At 38.0% G+C, this 20,491-nt stretch overlaps 1 protein-coding gene across 25 annotated transcripts in view; it reads left to right on the top strand.

Annotated features, from left to right (window-relative positions):
• Positions 1–20,491, top strand: part of Pik3c2g (phosphatidylinositol-4-phosphate 3-kinase catalytic subunit type 2 gamma) — a 346,977-nt gene that overhangs the window by 89,131 nt on the left and 237,355 nt on the right. For all 25 annotated transcript variants that reach the window (XR_005284220.1, XM_038318262.1, XM_038318253.1 and 22 more), the window contains 3 exons: positions 2,572–2,767; positions 10,615–10,737; positions 17,267–17,398. Coding sequence is in view for 24 of the 25 variants with exons in the window: in XM_038318262.1 (XP_038174190.1) it covers positions 2,572–2,767; positions 10,615–10,737; positions 17,267–17,398 (451 nt within the window). In the remaining variant the exon portion in view is untranslated. The remainder of the gene's footprint in view (positions 1–2,571; positions 2,768–10,614; positions 10,738–17,266; positions 17,399–20,491) is intronic.

Here is a 20,491-nt window from a genome sequence, read left to right as displayed (position 1 = left end):
TTTCTTTTGGGAGTGCTGTAATGAGGTCTCTTACCTCATGCCATTCAGGGCATTAAAATATGAGATTCCATAAAAAAATGAACAGCAATGTGTCCAAGGACTTATATTCTATTATAAATCACAAGAGATTTCAATTCATGTGTTTGCCTTGCAAATAAACTAACATTGCAATTCTTTTCTCAGAGAAAAATACAGGTGTGGTAAATATTATTTCACCGTATTTCTCCACCAAGCCCAATATCTTGATTCACGGAATAATTTGATGGTGTCATTGTTGTATACGATTGTGTACAAGTGCACATGAGCATGCATTGTGCTTAGAGAAAATTACACCCCTCTTTGCTTTTTGAGGCAAGGTCTCTTATTACAGTTGGAGTTTACCTGGATGACTACATAGCAAATTTCAGGAAGCCATCCATTATTGCCCCACAGTACAGAGATTACAGATGCAAACAACTGTGTCAAGTCTTGCTTTTAAATATTTGTTTTATTTTATATGTATGAGTGTATGCCTGCTTTTATTGTTAATATGGATGGTGCCCATGGAGACCAAAAGAGAATAGCTGGAGTTATTGCAGTGAGCTGCCATGTGGATGCTGGGAACCGAACCCATGTCCTCTGTAAGACTATCTGGTGTTCTTAGCTACTGAGCCGTCTCTCTAGTCCCCATGCCCAGCTTTTGAAGTGAGTCCTGAGGACCTGATCTCAGGTTGTCATGCCTTTACAGCAGGTGTTTGCTAACTGGGGCATCTCTGCAGGCTCTGGTGATGCGCTTGAAGTGAATTCTTCATCCACAGTCTGGAAACACAGGGTACGTTGGTACATATTACCAAACAATCTCACAGAAACAAATAATAACCCAGAACTCTCTATCTCTGCACTTACAGTAAGGAGTAGAATGTGATAAGTGTCAAAATAATTCAGTTCCTCGAAAATACGAACTTGAGAACAGATCAATAATATTAGATACATATTCACTGGCACACTTTCTCAAGATTAGGAGTTATCAACAAGGAGTTTGTGCTTCTTGCTCCAAAGAACTGAAAGAACAATCTGAAAAGAAGAAACAAGATGCTTCTAGAAACTTAGAAATTTCTGCCACCCATGATTCAGGAAAAATCTCTGTTGGATGACCTCCAGAATTTGACAAGCCTTCTTTTAGGTCAATTATGATGCTGCTTTTTGCTTCTGCTTCATTAATTTCTACCGCTGATTTTTCAGAGAAATTTAATTAGAGCCTTTTCTCTTTGCTCATCTTCCCCCAGGCTGTTACAAAAAAGGGGGGGAACCATTTAAGGAATGAGACAAATAAGCACAATTTGTCTATCATAAATTTTGTGTGCGTTTATGAATAACTAAGTGAATAATAGCATGTGTTGAACAATAACAAAGAGTGCTTAATTGTGGGCAGAATTGCTGGAGGACAGGATGTGGGAAGAAGCACCATGCTTTAGCTGGTTACAATCACGAGGAGCCTACGTACTCTAACATTGGAATGAAGCAGAAAGCTCAAGGAAAAAAAAAAAAAGCTCGCTCTTTGTGCCATTTTCTTTTCAAAACAAGTAGAAGCAAAGACACAATTAATGTTTCAGAAGTGCCTCTGGAGAAAGTTGCATGTGTCTCCATAATTGGAATGACTCAGAGTGTGTTTGAAGGGCCTGTGGACACGCTGATCTGTCCCCTCGACAATCCCTTTGCTCCTTTAGGAAAATTATTACCTGATTAATCATTTTTCTTTCTTCATCACTACCCTTGTTTCATTTAAGTGATTATGAAAAACTATCCTAACAAAAAGCAGCTTAGAAACAAAACAGTTTATTTGGCTTTCAATTCAAAGTTACAATCCATTATTTAGGAAAAGTCAAAGCAGAAAATTCCAAGTTTCACACCCACAGTCAAGAGTAGATCCTTGCATATCCTTGTTTGCTTGCTCTGGTCTAGCTTTCTTCTATCTTATATTTCCAGACAGCTAGTCTAGGGAATGGAAACCACCCACAAATGGCTGGGCCTTCCTGCATCAGGTAACAAGACTGAGGTCAACCCAATATAGAAAACCCATCCCTTGGTCTCTCTCTTCAGATAACTGGAGGATGTATCAAGTTGAGAGTAAAAATTGATACTCACAGTGGTAATACTTTTATATCATCACAAGACAGGTAAACAAATTTTTTTAGATTAAATTAATTTGAAGTAATCCAAAACCATTTAAAAGTATAATCCTTTAGTTAAAGCAAACTCAATTTTTTTTTAAGCCAGAAGGTAATTGATTGCAAATTTCAATTGATTGGTCTGTCAAGTTAATCATAAAAAGAGCCTCCAATTTGTAACTAAAAGGTTATGTTTTCAAAATCTGGACTGCTGAAGATACGGACGTGTATAGACAGATGATCTGCCAGCAGCTTGCCAGGCTGCCTCCAGAGGCCCAGATGGCTAATTGGCTTTAGTTAGTAAGGGTCATTTTAATTAAATTTTATTTAAATTTCATTATCAGATATTTCAAAGCTGTAATTGATGGTTTATGAGAAATACGACCCTTCACAGACATCCCATTTCTTTCCTTTCCTCCCGTAGGCTTCATGGAGAAAGCGACAGCTGAGCTATCAAGGGCCATCTACCTGCTCATTGAAGTGTACTGCAGCAGCTTCTCCACAGATTTCCAGCCTGGGCATCTACCTGGAGGTGCCTCCAGCAGCCATACTGGGCTCCATTCCCACCTGAGCTTCACAGTGTGCAGCCTGCACAATGTTCCAGAGACTTGGGCACACGGGTGAGCAGCAGAGTGCTTTCATAATTGCCTCCTGAGTGCAATTAGCTTTATTCTCACTTGAAGAAGCAAGTCTGTCAGAAAATGTTGGGAAATCAATAGATGCATATTTATTTTTAATTTTAAGATCACTTAATAAAAGTTAGGTTCCAGGCAGTTTAACTCCTTCCCCTTTCACGATAACAGCTGATGGAGGAGTGTCTATATGTTACTTTCATTATTAATAAAGAAACTGCCTTGGCCCTTTAAGAGACAGAAAATTAGGTAGGTGGAGTAGACAGAAGAGAATTGTGGGAGAAAGGAAGCAGAGTTGGGGAGACGCTTCAGGCAGTCGCCATAGGAGTCGCCATGCCTCTCCTCTCCGAGATGGACACAGGTTAAGATCTTTCCTGGTAAGGCACCACTTCGTGGTGCTACACAGATTATTAGATATGGGTTAATCAAGATGTGAGTAAGAGACTGAAACTAATGGGCCAGGCAGTGTTTAAAAGAATACAGTTTCTGTGTAATTATTTTGGGTAAAGTTAGTTGGCGGCCGGGTGGCAGAACGGAGCCCCGCCGCTCCATCAACAAACAGCTGCAGTCAGTGACTTGTGTGAGATATAGACAGTGTTCATCTTGGTTAGTGGCTTCTCTAAATTTTATTTTTCATGATTTAGTTTAAGTGATTAATAATAATTGATAGGATAGAGGGGGAGGTGAAGTACATGCACAGGCACTAAGAGTATTTCATTGATAGCTAAGGATTCCTAAGTTTTCTGTTCCCTATAAGGCTGAGTGGTACAGACAATTCCTCAGGTGAGTATCTTAGTGAAGAAAGAGTTATCAACAGAGTATTGGAGTTTCACAATTATTTATGGAATACTGCTGGTTTTAAGTTAACTAGATTTTCTAGAATAACATATTTATAGTAACATTGAATAATTTATATTCTTGAGTGAATGTGGGTCGATTAACTTTATAAAAATTAATTAAATCAGTTATTAGAGAACATAGTATACCTACAGCATTTGTCACCTGAAAGAAAGAAAAGCTGAAACAACCAATAATTAAAATAGTTTTAAGATTCATATATTTTTATTAATTCTTAGAGAATTCCATACTTTGCAATGATCATGTTCATTCCTGTTTCAACAACTCTTACCATACCCACTCATATCTGTACCCACCCAACTTCATAGTTTCATTTTCTTGTTTATAAATCCAGTCCAATCTGACTGCTCATGTCCCATGGGTGTTAGCCATCCACTGGAGGGTGGTTGACTTGGAAGGGGCCTTTGTGACTTTGAAGAGAACCAACCTCCCTTATCCCAGCAGCTATCACTTACCAATAGTGACTGGACTAAGGACGGGGCTTCATGCACATCTCCCTCTATGAGCTGGGATTTTGTCTGACTTGAGTTCTTGCAAGACTTGTTGGTGCTGTCACAAGGGTTTTGGGTTCATATGTGCATCTACCCTGTTTCCTCCAGGAAAGTTATATTGTCAGCATCTGTCACCTCTGACTGTTGCAGTCTTTCTTTCCACTCTTCCTGGAAGTTCCTCCAGTCTTGGGAGGAAGGTATCTGTCTTTAGACTTTTATTAATCATGCTACATATGTGCACACATGCATGTGTGTGTAAATGTGTGTGTAAAATAAAATGTTTACATACTTATATCATTAATATAAAAATAAAATTTATCTCTCTTTATAAAAAGCTATTTATATACTCATCACCTCAGTAAAATGGGAAAAATTTATGTGATATGAAAGAAAAGCAGAATTTATGCTCTTCTTTGGAATCTACTTAATGTTACCATCACTCATTTCCTGTCTTGATTTTTATGATGAATTATAAAAGAATGCTGTGTAATTGCTGTGACTCTAGTGAATAATTTATTATAATTTTCTATATAAGTAAATTTACCTTACTTTTGATTCATATGGAAATTCTCTATAAGTTGATAAACACAACTAAAGCTATATAAGCTGCATACACATATTTATTTGTGTATCTATTTATACATAAGTATATATGTAACATATGTCATCTATACATTAAGATGTACATTAATATTTCTATATATATGAGTGAAGGTATACCATAGATTTGATCATAGTATGTATTTGTGTAAGTGTAATCTATTCAACTTTCTGTCATTTTTATCTACATATCATGTGTATTCAATCTAAATTGTTTCAGCATATTTTAACAAATATAACATTGTTACATGAAGATAGTTATGTATGCATGTACATTTAACTATGGATTCAAAATAATGCTTTTCTACAAAAGAACTACTACAATAAATAAGTGAGAACCTTAGCAGATTTTCTTTAAATGTACACTTTTTTCACTAGAAGAAATGACTTTTAAGACTAGACTTGGAGGCTCTCTCCCCACAAAAACACAAAACCTTCTCCTTTCTTAAGGAATTCAGCACCAACCAGTCTTCTAATGCAATGCTGATAAAGTGAAAAATTGTAAGTTTCCCTGATGGCCTAGATATTGACTTGTACTTGTCAAATCTCTCCAAAATTTAGCAGGATACTACAACAGACTAGTATCTCATACTCTGAGGACCAGAATGCAGGGGCAATCTGGCTGAATAGTTCTGGGTAAATCTAGATGATGAGCCCTGTTATTTTCATATTCAAACAGTCATATTATAGAATGAAAATTCTCTCTTAAGCTCATCCTTGCTACATATTGAAGATGCCTGTGTATCAGAAACACAACTTTATCTGCTTATGCATGCATATATTGCATAATACTTATCTTCATAATTACAAATTACGAATTTTCTACAAATTGCCTTTTATACTATCTATACAATAATCCAAAAATTTCTTAATGTATGACACATACTCAAGGAAGATTTACTGACAGTGTATATATAAACTTCTTTAAATAGAACTGTAAGTCATGTGATTTATGAAATAGTTAGATGGGTCAGAAGAGCCAAGGTCAGGAATAAGCTATGTTAGGAACTGAACAACTGTTGACTGAAATATAAAAGAGAAACGGGAGGCTCTGGAAGCAAAGAAGATACTGTAGTAGGTATTAGATCTTGAGACTCAAGGACCAGCACCAGTGGAAACCAATCCAGAACAACTAAGGCCAGTAGGAGAATGGTTGATTGGAAAGCCACAAGAGCCATTGCTAGTAATAATAAGGGTTACATAGAACCATGTTATAGGTTGGAGTTATATTAAGAAGTCTGACAAAATGTTTTAATAATATTCAGTTAATCCCTTGAGATTTAATACAATATATTTTGATCATATTTGACTCATCCCCTCATCCCACAATCATTCCAGAACCATTTCTACCTGCCTAATAACAACTTTTGTGCTTTCTCCCTCTCATCTTTCTCTCTCTGTGTTTGTCCCTCTTTCTGTTTCTCTCTATGTTTATCAGTCTGTATGTGGTGTGTGTGTGTGTGTGTGTGTGTGTGTGTGTGTGTGTTGCTTATATGGTTTGTTGTGAAGGCCACATTATCTAGACCTGGCTGACCTTGAACTTGCAAAGTTTTACTTGCCTGCATCTGCCTCTGGAGTGCTGGCATTAAAGTGTGTGCTTATATACCCACTGTTCTTTTGTTTAAACTCTTTGAGTGTAACTTGTTTTACTCAAATACTCCTGGATATAAGCACTGTTCTGGAAGCAAGGCCCGTGTACTGGAGGCCAGATTCTTAAATAAACTTGACTCTTCCTCTTCTAAAACCTATCAAGTGTAAATAGCCCCTTACCTTACCTTAGCTAGATAGAGAGCAAAAAAACATTTTTAATCTCTTCAATCATTCACAAAATACAATGCATACCATGTTATGGTAATTGGAATGTCAGTGCAATTATGCATAAATGTGTTATGTGCATAATAATGTATATTCTATAATAAATTATATTCATGTGTAAATATTTTGACATTTGTAATTATGAAGACTCCAAGCACATTAGCAAACTGAAATTGCTTCTTAGTGAGAGGATTCTCTCCTGATGAGGCACACCAGAAAGATTCCTAAAGGCTCCTTGTCATGTAACCTTTGCTATCCAAAGGTATGTGAGCAGACTGTCTTTCATGAATGTCATTAAAACTTCATTTAATCTCAAATTTTCATGTCATCATGTCAAGCAATATGAATACTGTGAGAACACTAACAAATGTGCTCTAAGCTTAAAAATCATTTATTTATATATATATATATATATATATGCATATGTAATGATATAGAAACCAGTAACACTTAGAATTAATTAACCTATGAGTTGGTTCTTTGAAAAGATGAACAATATTGACAATATTGGCAGAGCCCCAGACAAACCATAAGATAATTAATTAATTAATTAATTAATAATTGGAGACAAAAAAGTTCCTCTTTGAATAGACCTCAGTGAAACTCAGGAGATTAGAGAATACTTTGAAAATTTATATCCCAAATGTTGGTGTGCTTGGAATAAATAAACACATTTTTAAATACATATGACCTGCCAAAACTAAAACCAGGGTATGTAAACAGTTTACAAAGGTCCATGACAAGCAATGAAGTCAAAACAGTAATAAGTCTCCTCTAAAATTAAAGCCTGAAACTATACAAATTCACTGATAAATTCATTATTCCCACCCTTCTCTGATTGCTCTACAAAAGTGAAAAGGAAGGAACTCATATAAAGTCAGGATTATCCAGGTAACTCTGAGATATAAACACACAATGAAAAATTAAAAATGCAGGTCAGGTTTCCTAATGAACAAAGATGCAAAATTTCTCAATGAAATACTGACAAATAGAATTCAAGATCACTTTGATCTATCAAGGACAAAACTTAAAGTCAAGATAGAGGCTTTAGGGCAGAAATCACTTGACCATCTTGAGCAATACAGAAAAGGCATTTGACAAAAATCAATATGGCTTTATGATAAAAGTCCTAAAAAAAACTTTGACTAGACAAAATACACCTCAATTTAATAAAGGTTGCCTACTACAAATTTAGAGTAACATTGTACTAGATGAGGAAAACCTGAAATCATTCAAATAAAATCAGAATGGGTAAAGGTGCCTATGTTCTCAACTCTTGTTTAATATACTGTTTGAAGTCTTAGTTAAAACAATAATACAAAGATATAAAAGGGATTAAAAATAGAAAAGTAAAAGGAAAAATCTCTATTTGTAAATGATATGCATCATGGTTTTATATTTAAAATATTTAGTGGACTCAACTGGAACACTTTTAAATCTGATAAACACTTTCAGGAAAATTATGAGTTATAAATTAAAATACAAATAAATCGGAAACTTTTAGACATAGCAGCAATGAATTAGCTGAAAAAAAAATAGGAAAAAATATCCTATTCAAAGAAGTTTCTAAAACGTATCTAGAAATAAACCTGATAAATGAGGTGAGAATTTTAAGATAATAATATAATAAAAAGAAGAGGACTTGAGACAAAAAGAAACTCTAGATTTGAAAAACTCAATAATATGAAAATAAACAAAAACAAAAATAATCTACAGGTTCGGTGCAATCCTCTTTAAAATTCTAATGACCTTCTTCACAGAACTAGAAAGAAATGCCCTACATTTCACATGGAAATACAAGGAAAAGCCATAGGAGTACTACACAGAAAGAACGGTGCCAGAGGTCTCACATTCCATGAGCTCAACATTTACAGTGAGGTCATCCTGACAAAGACAGCGTGGCTCTGGCACAAGGGAGGCACGGAACTGTTGTGGGATAATCTTTGTGTACACTGTGAAGATGTGCCTCTGCTAAGGCACCTTCTGACTGGTTTAATAGCAAGCTAAACAGCCAATAGCTAGGCAGGAGAGGATAGGCAGGACTTCTTCCAAGCAGAGACAATAATATCTAACCTTAGCACTTCTCGAAAAATGATATTTGGGATTATAAATAGAGAAAAAAGGCAAGAGAAAAATGGATTCAATTAAGAAAATAAAGTCAAATTATCTGTTTGCAAACAAGATGAGCTTGTACTTAAAAGGCCCCGGGACAGCAATGGAATCTCAGATCTCATCACAAAAGAATGTGAACTCAGCTCTGAAAACAGGAAGTTTTACTAGATGACACTACCAAGCTTGTTAAGATAGAAATAGTATGGGGGCGGGGAGATAAGCAAAACCTTTCCAATTCCTGGAAGAACCCAAGCAAATGTTTGAAAGAGCTCTATTGATAAAATCATACAGTCTGAGGAAAGACACTAAGCAGGACCCTAGAATACAGAAAAGCTATCCTAAGTCAGTCTGGGTAGATTAATGTTGAAGAAAATTGACCATGTTTCCAAAAGCTGTCTATAGATTCAATGACATTCCCATCCAAGTCTCAGTGGTATTCTTCATAATAATATAAAGATAAAAAATTGAAATGTATATGAGAACACAAAAAGGAAAGGCACAAAAAAAACTGTTGAATGTGTTCGGCCTTCACATCAAGAGAATGCAGATCAAAGCTGTATTGGGGTTCTGTCTCACCCTAGTCAGAAGTATCACCAAGGAAGGGAAACTCAACAACCACTGGCAGAATATGGTGAGATGAGACTGTGCACTGTTGGTGGGAAAGCAGGTAGTGCAGATAGGAACTCCCTATGCAGAGTCCTCAAACATGCACAAATGGACTACCGCATACCTCTACTGTGCCCCAATGGACCTACTATGTGAAAACTCACACACCCTGTGGAAGGCAGCTCTCCTCAGCACAGGCAAGTGATGTGATCAGCTAGTTATCCAACTACATAAACAGAGGTAAAATAATCCATTTGAACATAATTTCAAATTAAAATCCATTTGAACAGTGTATTCATGCCCCATAAATAAGAAGAAAGTCTTGTCATTTCCAGGAAAAGGACAAAGTCAGAGATCAGATTAAACAAGACAGTCCAGACAAATATCATCTGTCTGGTATCATATGCAGAATCTAGCAGGGAAACTGGGGGATGGTACATAAAAGTAAGAGAGAGATTATTATGATTGAAAAAGACCAAAGGAAAGGAGGGGTGGAAGAAGAAAGGCAGCGGGATATCCAATGTTACTAAAATATATGATATGCCTGCGTGAACATAACACAAAGAAAACATTACTTTGTACAATAAGTATATGCTCATAAAAATAATTACTCTTTCAAAAAGCAGGCTTTTATGGCGATTGGTGCTTGTAGTACAGGCTTGAGCAGCTGAGACAAGAAGACCACACCCACCTTCATGACATCTTGGACTACATAGGATTACCTGGCTGCCCTGGATTACAGAGTGAGACAGTGTCTCAGAAACAAAACAAACAACCACAACAAAAACAGCGACAACAAGCATCACGCAAAATAAGACTATTGTCTTCCAGTTTTGCTCTCAGCAGCCCCCAATGTTAAGCCTTCTCCTATCAGCCTTTAAATGCACACAAGAAGGAATACAGCCCTTGTGTCTCTGTCCCATTAGATGTAAATTACAGGCCTTTTCTCCCCCTTGAGTGGCTATCTGGGTATTGGAAGTCCACTGTCTCCTCCAACAAATGGTAGCGGAGGAGGGGCTGAGGCTGAACCTCGTGCGTTTCCAAGGCTGCTTTGTTGTAACTACTCTTGCAGGCAGGTATAGAACCTTCACTACAGGTTTCAGGTTTTCCCAGAGGGAACTGGTCCCTGTGTCGTTGAGCTGGTGTCTCCACAGCCACCCAAGAGTCATGGGATTGCCTATTCTGCAGTCTTTCTCACACATCCAACATAAATTTTTATGGTGATTTTTAAAGCACACTTAACACAAGTAAATGTATTTTTATCGCTTGACTTTGACAATAACAATAATTGACCCTTTTAGGAAACTATCTCCTTCCATGTGTAGCATTTATTGGATCAATGTTTCTTTTCAGCTACAAAGCATTTTCGTTTTCCTGCTGGCTCACATATGCTGGGAAGAAGCTGTGCCAAGTGAAAAGCTGCAGATCCGTGCCAGTCACAAAATCATTCTTTCTTTTGGTCAACTGGAATGAAATGTAAGTTTAATCTTTATTCCGGCTGTGTTGGCTAGCTAGGAAAAGTCAGGCCTTATTTCCATTTTAAACAGAACATGGAGAGAGAGAGAGAGAGAGAGAGAGAGAGAGAGAGAGAGAGAGAGAGAGAGAGAGAGAGAGGAGAGAGGCAGAGAGACTAAGAGACATACATATACACACAGAGAACACAGAGAGAGACAAAAAGAGAGACAGACACACACACACATACACATACACGAGAGAGACAAAGACAGAGAGAGAGAGAGAGAGAGACAGAGACAGAGACAGAGAGACAGAGAGACAGAGAGACAGAGAGAGAGTTTGGCCACCATTTAACTGATCCGATGGTACAGTAAGTACAGACAGGTCAGTAGATAACACTGTTCCATCAACAGACTTAAAGCCCATCGAAAATCCTAAACAACCACATCATTCCTATGACTGAATTGGGAATCAGGGAAACTGAAACTAGGAGAGGCACTATTGCTCATTCACATACTGAAGATCAGGGATATTCTGAAGTTTAACCGAGATGTTTTCAACTAAAAGAAAAAAATCACCTGATAGTATGAAGTCTCTCTTTTCTCTCATAAGTGAGTCATAATTTGTTTAAATGATCAATGGGAGGGGCAAGCATGCATGTATTGTGTGAATGTATTAATTGGCAGGAAGGGTGTAAAGAGAGGCTGTGCTTTTGCTTCCCAGGTGCCTAGTCCTGGGTTATCACACAAAAGCTTAATGTTAACTACAAACTATTTGGTCTATTGCTCAGTCTTATTGCTAACTAGCTCCTACTTTTAAATTAACTCATTTCTATTAATCTATGCAATGCCACATGTCTCGTGTCTTACATGTGGTCTAGTACATCTTGATATTTCAGCTGCTGGCTGCCATCTTGCAGACTCTGCCCTTCTCTTCTCTGTATTTTTCAGTTTGGATTTCCTACCTACCATTATTTTGTTTTGCTATAGGCCAAATTAGCTTCTTTATTAACCAATGGGAATGAAACATATTTACCTCATACAGAAGGGTTATCCCACAGCAGGAAGGCCCTTGTTTCCACCCCTAGTGATCATTCCTTAAAGTCCAAAGTCAAGAACCTGATTTTTTGTGAAGATTCATTTATTTTTATTCTATATGTGGGAGTGGTTGTCTGAATGAACTTTTGTGAGCTATGTGCATGCAATGCTCGTGGAGGCCAGGAGAGAGCACTGGTTCCCGTAAAATGGTTAGGAACCACCGTGCAAGTGCTGGGAATTGAATCCCAATCCTTTGAAAGAGCAGCCATAACTCTCACTTGCTGTGTCCTGTCTCCAGCCCCTTAACTACCTTCTTGACACTATCCCTGCATCCCTTCCCTTGTCCCCTACAACACAAAGCCTCCTACTCAAACTCTTGGTCTTACCGCCCCCTCTGCAGCATCGTCGTTTCCAAAAGCAGTGCTCTCCACTCTTGCTGCTGTTCGACTTCCGTGTGGCCCCTAATGCTTCTCTGAGATCAGTGTTCTCAACCTACCAAGTAGAATATGCCGCCTCTTGTCTCTCAGCGCTTTCACCAGTTCTAGCTCTGGAAGATAATTTGGTTCTTAGAATTAACCTAATCGCTGAAGAATAAAAGTGTGTGAGCGTCTATTAGTCCGAGGGTGTGGCTAAGTGACAGCATCTGTCCAACCTTAGTGCTGCCACAGGCAACAGAGACTTTGTCCGAAACAGAGTGTTCACCCTTTTGTCCCCCGAACTCCCGCCCAGGATTCTTCCCACTCCACGCGAAATTTAAATCACTCTGTAACTTTCACATTCACCAACACCCCTTCTTTGTTTAAGGTTTCTAATTCTTTTTACCAGAGATGCATTATCTGCCCCGTTTTAAAACCTAGAATCAGCTCTATTTGTAAACTTCTCCATCGTCTTTCTAATTCATTTAAACCCAAGTCCAAATCATTTAGCGTAGAGCACTGGCTGTCTGATCCTGGCCTCTGTGTCTTCACTTCCAGGACCAGCCCTAGTCCTGCCTCTCTACCTCGCCACACTGCGAACTGGGTCTACCCTACCGGGAACAGAGACGGTACTGCTAGAGACCTCTTGGGTCAGAAAGTCACTGCTCCTCTCCATCCACCTCGCAAACTCCCTTAGCTTCCTTCTCCTCGGCTAATCTTTTCTGCATCATGAATGTCCACCTTTTCTCTCACTGCTTGGTCTGAATTCTGAACTCTCAAATGGACGTGTCATTTTGTATTTCTGTCAGCATCTGCTGAGTGGTATAGATTACTCGTTTGTTTGTTCGTTTAAGAACTTTTCATTATCTGTCAGCTAAGAGAACACAATGTAGAATAAAAGTTCAATAACAGTTATTGCTTAATTGATAATTTTTTATGTAGCCAAGAGCTCCTTTAAAATGTTATTAACCTGCCTAATTGATGAAACTATTCTTTCAGTTTGACCAAAACCCATTTCTGGTTATTTCCAAAAATCAAAATCACTTTTACCTCAAGAGAAAAAAGAAGTCTAATCATACAGTCAGCTTCAAAGAAAAATAAGGAAGTCATTAACATTTTTGAAAATGGTATTAATGCATTTATTTTCTTTAAACTGCTCAAGTGTTATTTTTCTATGAGATCCTTGATTTCTGTCAATGGAGGAAGGTATTTCAGCCTAGAGCCATTTTTCATTTTGCTTCCATTAAACATATTTACATTTCATTTCCCTAGATGCCACTAACAGTTTTACATACTTGGGGGCTGGAGAGATGGCTCACTGATTAAGAGAACCCGGGTTCAATTCCCAGCACCCATATGGCAGCTCAAAATGTCTGTAACTGTAGTTCCAGGAGTTCTTATCCCTCACACAGACATGTAGGTGAAAGGCCAATTTATATAAAATAAAAATAAATAAGCAAAAACAGTTTTACATACTTTACTAGCATGTATTCATTAATCAGAGTCAAAAGTATATTTCATCGCTGAACTTTAATGCTAAGCACCAAATTATCTGTGGTTTGCAAAAACTTTATCACACAGAAGAAAAAAAACATAAATGACAACTCATATTTACTTTCTCTATGATGTATTTTTTATTTTTATGTACATATGTGTATTTGTATGAGTACATGCCTTACATGTGAGGGTGCCCATAGAGGCCAGAAGAAAGTGGCAGGCCTGTGGACTGGAGCTGCAGGCAGTTGTGAGCCGCCTGACATGGGTGCTGGGAACTGAACTCTGATCCCCTGGATGAGCAGCAGGGCTCTTAACTCTGGGAGTCAACTCCTTAGCCCTTATTACAGTATTTTATGAAGTATACTTCTTTTTTTTTTAACTGAAATGTTCATTCTTTTGTTTTTAAGTAGTCAGGGAGAAGTTTAAAAACAGAAGCAATTTCCCAGTGAATGTGAGTCCACATATATTCAGAAGATGAGCAGAACACTACTTAGCATGCATGTACTCTTGCCTAAAATTGGTTTTTATGAAAGTGAATGGATGGAGATTGGCAGCAACCATCAACTGTAATGTCTCTGTTTTTATCATTCGTAATGTGAAAAGCTCAAGTTATACAGGAAAACCCAGCTCTTCTGGGGAAAAAGAACTTTCTAGGTTATGTGAAAAATGGAATAAGATTATAGCTTCCATCTCAGAACAGAAAAATGGAATCGTAATAGAGAGAGTAGATTATAGATAAAAGAACATTCAAGAAATGACTGTGCCTTCTACATTATCATCAACATTTTATGCCATTTCGGAGATTCTTTTAAGCTCAGAAACATTTGAATAAATATGGAAACTATGAAATAATATAAGTGCACAATACATAGACACCAAGATATGCAATGTTTTAATAAGTCTAAATTTTTCCTTCTTTAAAAGTAGGTTTCCATCACTGTGTTCTTTCCTCCCATCATGCTCCCCGGACTTCCACTAGAATTGCATTTCCTTTCCCTGGAAAGGAACTTTTTTATAAATAAAAATGTGAAATACACAGCAGCTAATATAAATGACTGTGTGGCTGACAGAAGGAAATAATGGAATAAAAAAGACAACCTACTTCTCGACACCTCTTGTGTCACACCACAGTGGTTTCATGGATGACGAAAAATAAGAGTTAAGGTTCAGGGGGACTCATGTTCCCCATCGGCATCTTATTCATTCATAGCTCACAGCTGAGCTGGTATTACCTTAGTATATAACATCATACACTAAAATTTCATGAAATTGCTTCAGTCCCAGAATCCTCTTCTCCGTTTCCGACCAGTTAAATTATCTGCTACATTTCGGTGTAGAAACCAGAGTTCACCATCAATTTCTTGCTATCCTTTTCTACTGTCAGTCAAATTTCTTTCATCTACGGTACCTCTAAAATACCTCATCTGGTTCTGTAACTGTTGTGAAGTCATTTCATTTGTATTTTAATAAATAAAGCTTGCCTGAAGATCAGAAGTAAAACAGCCCCAATGATCAGTCTTACAGATCAGGCAGTGGTAATACACACCTTTAATCCCAGTAGCCATACTAGTTTGCCCTAGAAACCAGGTGATGCGTGCCTTTAATCCCAGTGGTGCACATCTTTAATCCCAGCCCTAGAGAGGAAACAGCTTTCAGACACAGTCTCATTCTGAAGTTTCCTGGAGGCAGGATCTCCATTTTTGGACTGGCATCGAGATAAGAACCAGTGGCTGGCTGCTTTGCATTTCTGGTGTTGAACCCCAAAATCTGTTTCTGAGTTTTCTTTAACCGTGCTTCAGACTGTCAGTTGCTCTATTATCACCCTGAGGTGCTTCTTTACATACATGTGCTGCAACTAAATATAGTTAAGTGATGTCATCCAGCCTTGGGCCTATTTCTTCATAGTATACCCCCCCAATCTGTCTTAAGGAAAAATCTCTACTCTTCCTGAAAAGGGGTACACTATTCTTCAGACCAAGCCAGTGCTGCCTGCCAGCACCCTCTGCTCTCTAATAAACTCTCTAATAAACTCTTTGACAGCTAAATGGTGTTTCATCATTACTCATGAACCCCATTCATCCCCCAAACCCGGTGCCATCCAGTACCTGAGCTCAGAGCATCTCAACTGCAATATTTCCAGCAGACAGATGCATTTGTGTTTTTCTGATCATCTCCCAAAGTCCTGGGTCTCAGTTTATTCCAAACATAGAGTCATAAGTAACTCTTTATACTTTTATTCTTTTCTTTCAAGAATTCTCTTTCGCCCTTGGGGAAAAGTGCAAATTTCTATAATTGGTACTCACAGTTCTTAAGAATTGAAGAGCACATGGTCTACTAATTGTATCACCCTCTACTTCTTCCAGCTTGACCTCGTCTTTTATAGCAGCTACTATGAACGACTCACCATTTCTCAGGCACAGCTAATCTTTTTATTCATATTTTCTAGTCTATGTGTTGCATGACTTTTCCTGAAGAGGTGTGACATACATGTATTTACCCAGATCTGTAACTGGATAATATACCAAAACATAACTCTATTCAAATCTAGCGGCTGAGCTAATCAGTTTATAGCGCTAATTATAAAAGCAACAGGAAGCTACTATAAAGCCCACCCCTCTGAGCTCCAGACACAGGTGACTCTTCCAGGCAGAGAGCATCCTGCTCTCAGCAACTTTGCTCCTTTTCACCTTGGAGAGGGACCTCGTGAATCTCATGACTGTTTCTTAAACTTGAAATTTCCTGAGTTTCCTAAGCTTGATTTCATTAGCTTCCTGAGACTTAATGAGCCTCTCTCCTGCCCTAGAAGGAAATATTTTAATTCACAAGAATCCTCTTCTCTTCCCCATGCTGTGTGTTATGTACTTTTCCCTTCTTGAAGTACATTTTTCCCTTCTTGGAATGGTTTTCTGAAACTTCATCCTCATTGTAACCCAGCCTGAAAGATTCATGTTTCTGAGGCTGGAATGATGGTTCAGCACGTAAGGGAATTTTCTATCAAGCTTAATTACTTGAGTTTGAACCCCCAAAAAAATACATAGTAAAAGGAAAGGACTCTAGCAAGTTGCCCCCCTGATTTTACATACAAGAAAGGAGAAAGAGAGAGAGAGAGAGAAGAGAGAGAGAGAGAGAGAAGTCTCTAGCTGCTCTCTCTCTCTCTCTCTCTCTCTCTCTCTCTCTCTCTCTCTCTCTCTCTCTCTCTCTCTCCCTCTCTCTCTCTCTCTCTCTCACACACATACACACACACACACACACCACCACCACCACCACCACAACCACCACCACCATCACCACCACCACCATGAACAACAACAACAACAACCAAGATCCATTTCTAGTTATTTACTCCCTAAGATAAATTTGCCAGTCATTCCTATGTGCTTACAATATTGTATGAAAGTCGGGTTATTCTATATTTCAATAACTCTGCATGCCAAAATTATCAGAAGTAAAATTATTACTTATTGAATATTGCTATCTTGTATATCTTATTAAAAATTTCAAGGGAACATCTCAATTCAAATACTCAAATATCTCCCCAAATTATTACAAGAAAATTTTGTAGAATCACGGTTATAATTGGATACTTCCTTTGCTTTTCAGAATCAATTTTCCTCTTGAGATAAAGTCACTTCCAAGAGAATCCATGCTCATTATAAAAGTGTTTGGGATTGACTCTGCCACCCACAGCGCAAATCTGCTGGCCTGGACCTGTCTTCCACTGTTCCCAAAAGAGTAAGTCTATCACCCATGATTAACAGAGCTCGGGTCCCAGTTCAACCTTCTGGGAACTGAATGTTCTTCATGTTATGGCATAATGAGAAAAATCAAGAAGACATTTTGTACTAAAATGAGGTAACTCGATATAAATCACGAGTGTTGAAATCAGAACAGAAGAGCAGAAGTGGAGACATGGCTTTAGCTGCAGCCCATGCTCCGCTCGTCAGCTGGGTCATTTACAGTGGAGAGGGGGTTGGCAAGACCAGTCTCAATGACTCTTTCTTCTCCAAGCAGCCAACCTCTCTAGAATTAGTCATTCAAAATGACTGTGCTGTCATTTAGAATTTTTAAAAAAAGCCACAAAATTCTGACTAAAGTAAAATTATAAAACATGACTGTTTTGCTGGTCTCTTATTGCCAAGAATAAACACTTGGCAACTTCCAAAAATGCACAGAACTGAGTTCAGATATTCCCTCAGAATTAATGGTCTTTACAAAGTCAACTGTTTATTTAGCCTATAATTCTTGAGAATTATTCATTCTTAGAACATAAAATAAAATCAGCTAATGCTTTTAAGGGAAGCTATTTCCAGAAGCATCAATTTATTTATTTTAAATAAAGGAATTCCAGTTTTGAGATCAGATAAAAAAATCCGAGACCTTCAATAATCAGAACTTGTGTTGTTATACTAATATTAGTATAAGGCATGTTTCTACACATATTGTCTTAGAAAAACTTGGTTTTATGGAAGTGTTTAAAGTATTGCTTTTAAGTTTTCAGTTCCAACATTCATCCATTATAGACAACTTTTACCAAGCAAACCAGATCAAACTTTGAAAATTCATTGGATTATTTCTGACCTGGACCCTGGGTGTGCACATCTCCTTGTGTGTATATGTGGGTGTATACCTGTGCGTGCATTCATGTGTAAATTGTGTATATATGTCTCTATGTGTATCTCTCTGTATACATGTGTGTTTATGTATCTTGTGTATGTCCTGTGTGTGTGAGTATATGTGTTTCTGTGTATGAACATGTCTGTTGTTTGGTTTGGGTTTTGATATTTTAGCCTATCTCCATGTGTGTATTGAGGGCAGGGAATGTATTCATCTCTGTAATGTCTGCCATCTTACATAATGCACCATATAAATAGGCAATCAATAGAGCTTTGTTTACTAAAAAATCAATCCCTGCATTTAGATTGTTAAAATCTGCAAAAAGCACAGGTCAGCTTTAGGAGAGGTGTCTGATGCTGCTAGGGGAGGGACATTCTAAATATCTGATTGGAGCTTTAGGATCATCCGTGACTCTGCCCATAAGAGCCGCTGTACAGATGTCCTTCTACCTGTGAGAGAACTTGCTTTCAGTTTCATCAGCAGAATTTCAGATGTGGCATTTCTAGCAGTTTGGTAAAGCCATATTTCCAGTTACTAACCAAAAAAAAAAAAAAAAAGGCATTTGGAGCATTAGGTTCTCTTCACCAGCTTGCCATATGCAGAGACACCAGCAAGACGCCGGCTCTGGATTGACATGCATCACTTAGAGCTGTTTTCATGGAATGGTCTTCCAGTGCGGGAGTCTGCAGAAAGCAATTATCAGGGACTGATCCAAGGTGATGATGCTGCAAGACAAAGTATGAAACCAGTGATGATGAGGCATCTGAAAATGATTATTATGATTATTTCAGCAAGCATTAGGAGATGGATTCCCAGTAGACCGTTTCTCCTCAAAACCAGAAAGCATCTCCATCTCTCCTGGGATAAACAGTCAAAAAAAAAAAAAAAACTCAGATTGTTCTAAGACATCAGAAATCCATCAGGTGTGACTGTTGAGACACAGCCACAAATTCCATTTTGTGCCTCGCAACAATTTGTAGAGATTCTTATTCAATTTATTCGGTGTAGATATTTTCAGATCACAGAAAAGAGGCATCTTGTTTTTATTTCCACCCACGTGATGACCCTTGCCCATAAACATTTGATGTAGAATCTCTCATTAGGGCTTGAATTGCCCGTTCAAAAGCTGTGTGCAGTTATAATGACCACTTATATCGATATTGTTTCCAACATACACATAACCTCAGGATAGCTTCCTGAAGGAATTCTGTCTCTTCAGGGCCTCCACAAGTGGGCTTTGAGAACCAATGTTGATTAAGCTTTTATAAAGCAATGAGAGATGTATTAGTTAATGTCTACATACAAAAAACAACTTTGACATTTGTTGCAGGAGCTCCTTCTGCTCCTTCAGCCAATAGCCGCTGAGATACCAGCCCATTGGGGCGTGGTCTCTCTTTTTAAAAATGCGGCCACTTCCCTCCGCTGGCTCTCTGGCTTCAGGCTCTGCTTCCAGCGACTAGTTTCCCTTCCTGATTGCGCAGAGGGCTGTTGGCTGGGACGGTGATCTGTAAGTTTTTTCCCCTTTAAATAAATAACCATTCTATTAATCATAACTCCAAACTGGTGTGGGATGGTTTGTGATTTACACCTTCAGACATTTGCAGGCATCCACTCACTTTCAGTTCTATAAAGAAAAATATCACAAATCCAAAGGGAAGATTTGGTGGAAAAAATCATAGAATCTTCATTTGCAGACAAGGTTGTTTCTGTACCGACTGCACTGCAGCAAGGATTTGTTTCTTTCAGCACAGCCATGTCCAAGAGCTCCAGTCCCACTTTAAGGTTACAAATAAATCGTGTAATTGTTATTTAGCATTTTTATTCTGGGAGCTACTTTGCCATAGAGATTCCCTACCTCAGCTGAACAATAGCATTTTCTTGGATGTTATAATATAAAGCCAAATCCCATGTATTCCCCAATGACTCAAATTCAGTTGTGTGTTTTTTAAACCTTTTTATTTTATTTTTGAGAGCAACAATATTTTCAAGACTCCTGGAGTGAGTTAAAGTCTTAAATAAAAAATCATTTGCATAGTTTCAAACATGACCTAAAATCAGTCTTAATCTCCAAAGAGTTTGATTCCTTTGGCAATTGCCTGGATTATTAAGGCTGACCTCCCATTTCAACCCTGTTTCAGAATTTAGTAATAAACAGTACTTGTGTTGCTCAAGCTCATTGGTTTTCTTCAGGCCCACAAGAGTTCCTCAGTC

The sequence above is a fragment of the Arvicola amphibius genome, chromosome 2 (genome assembly GCF_903992535.2).
Source record: "Arvicola amphibius chromosome 2, mArvAmp1.2, whole genome shotgun sequence".
NCBI lineage: Eukaryota > Metazoa > Chordata > Mammalia > Rodentia > Cricetidae > Arvicola > Arvicola amphibius.
Note: the sequence above shows the minus strand (reverse complement) of the source record. Positions and strands in the feature narration are given on the sequence as shown.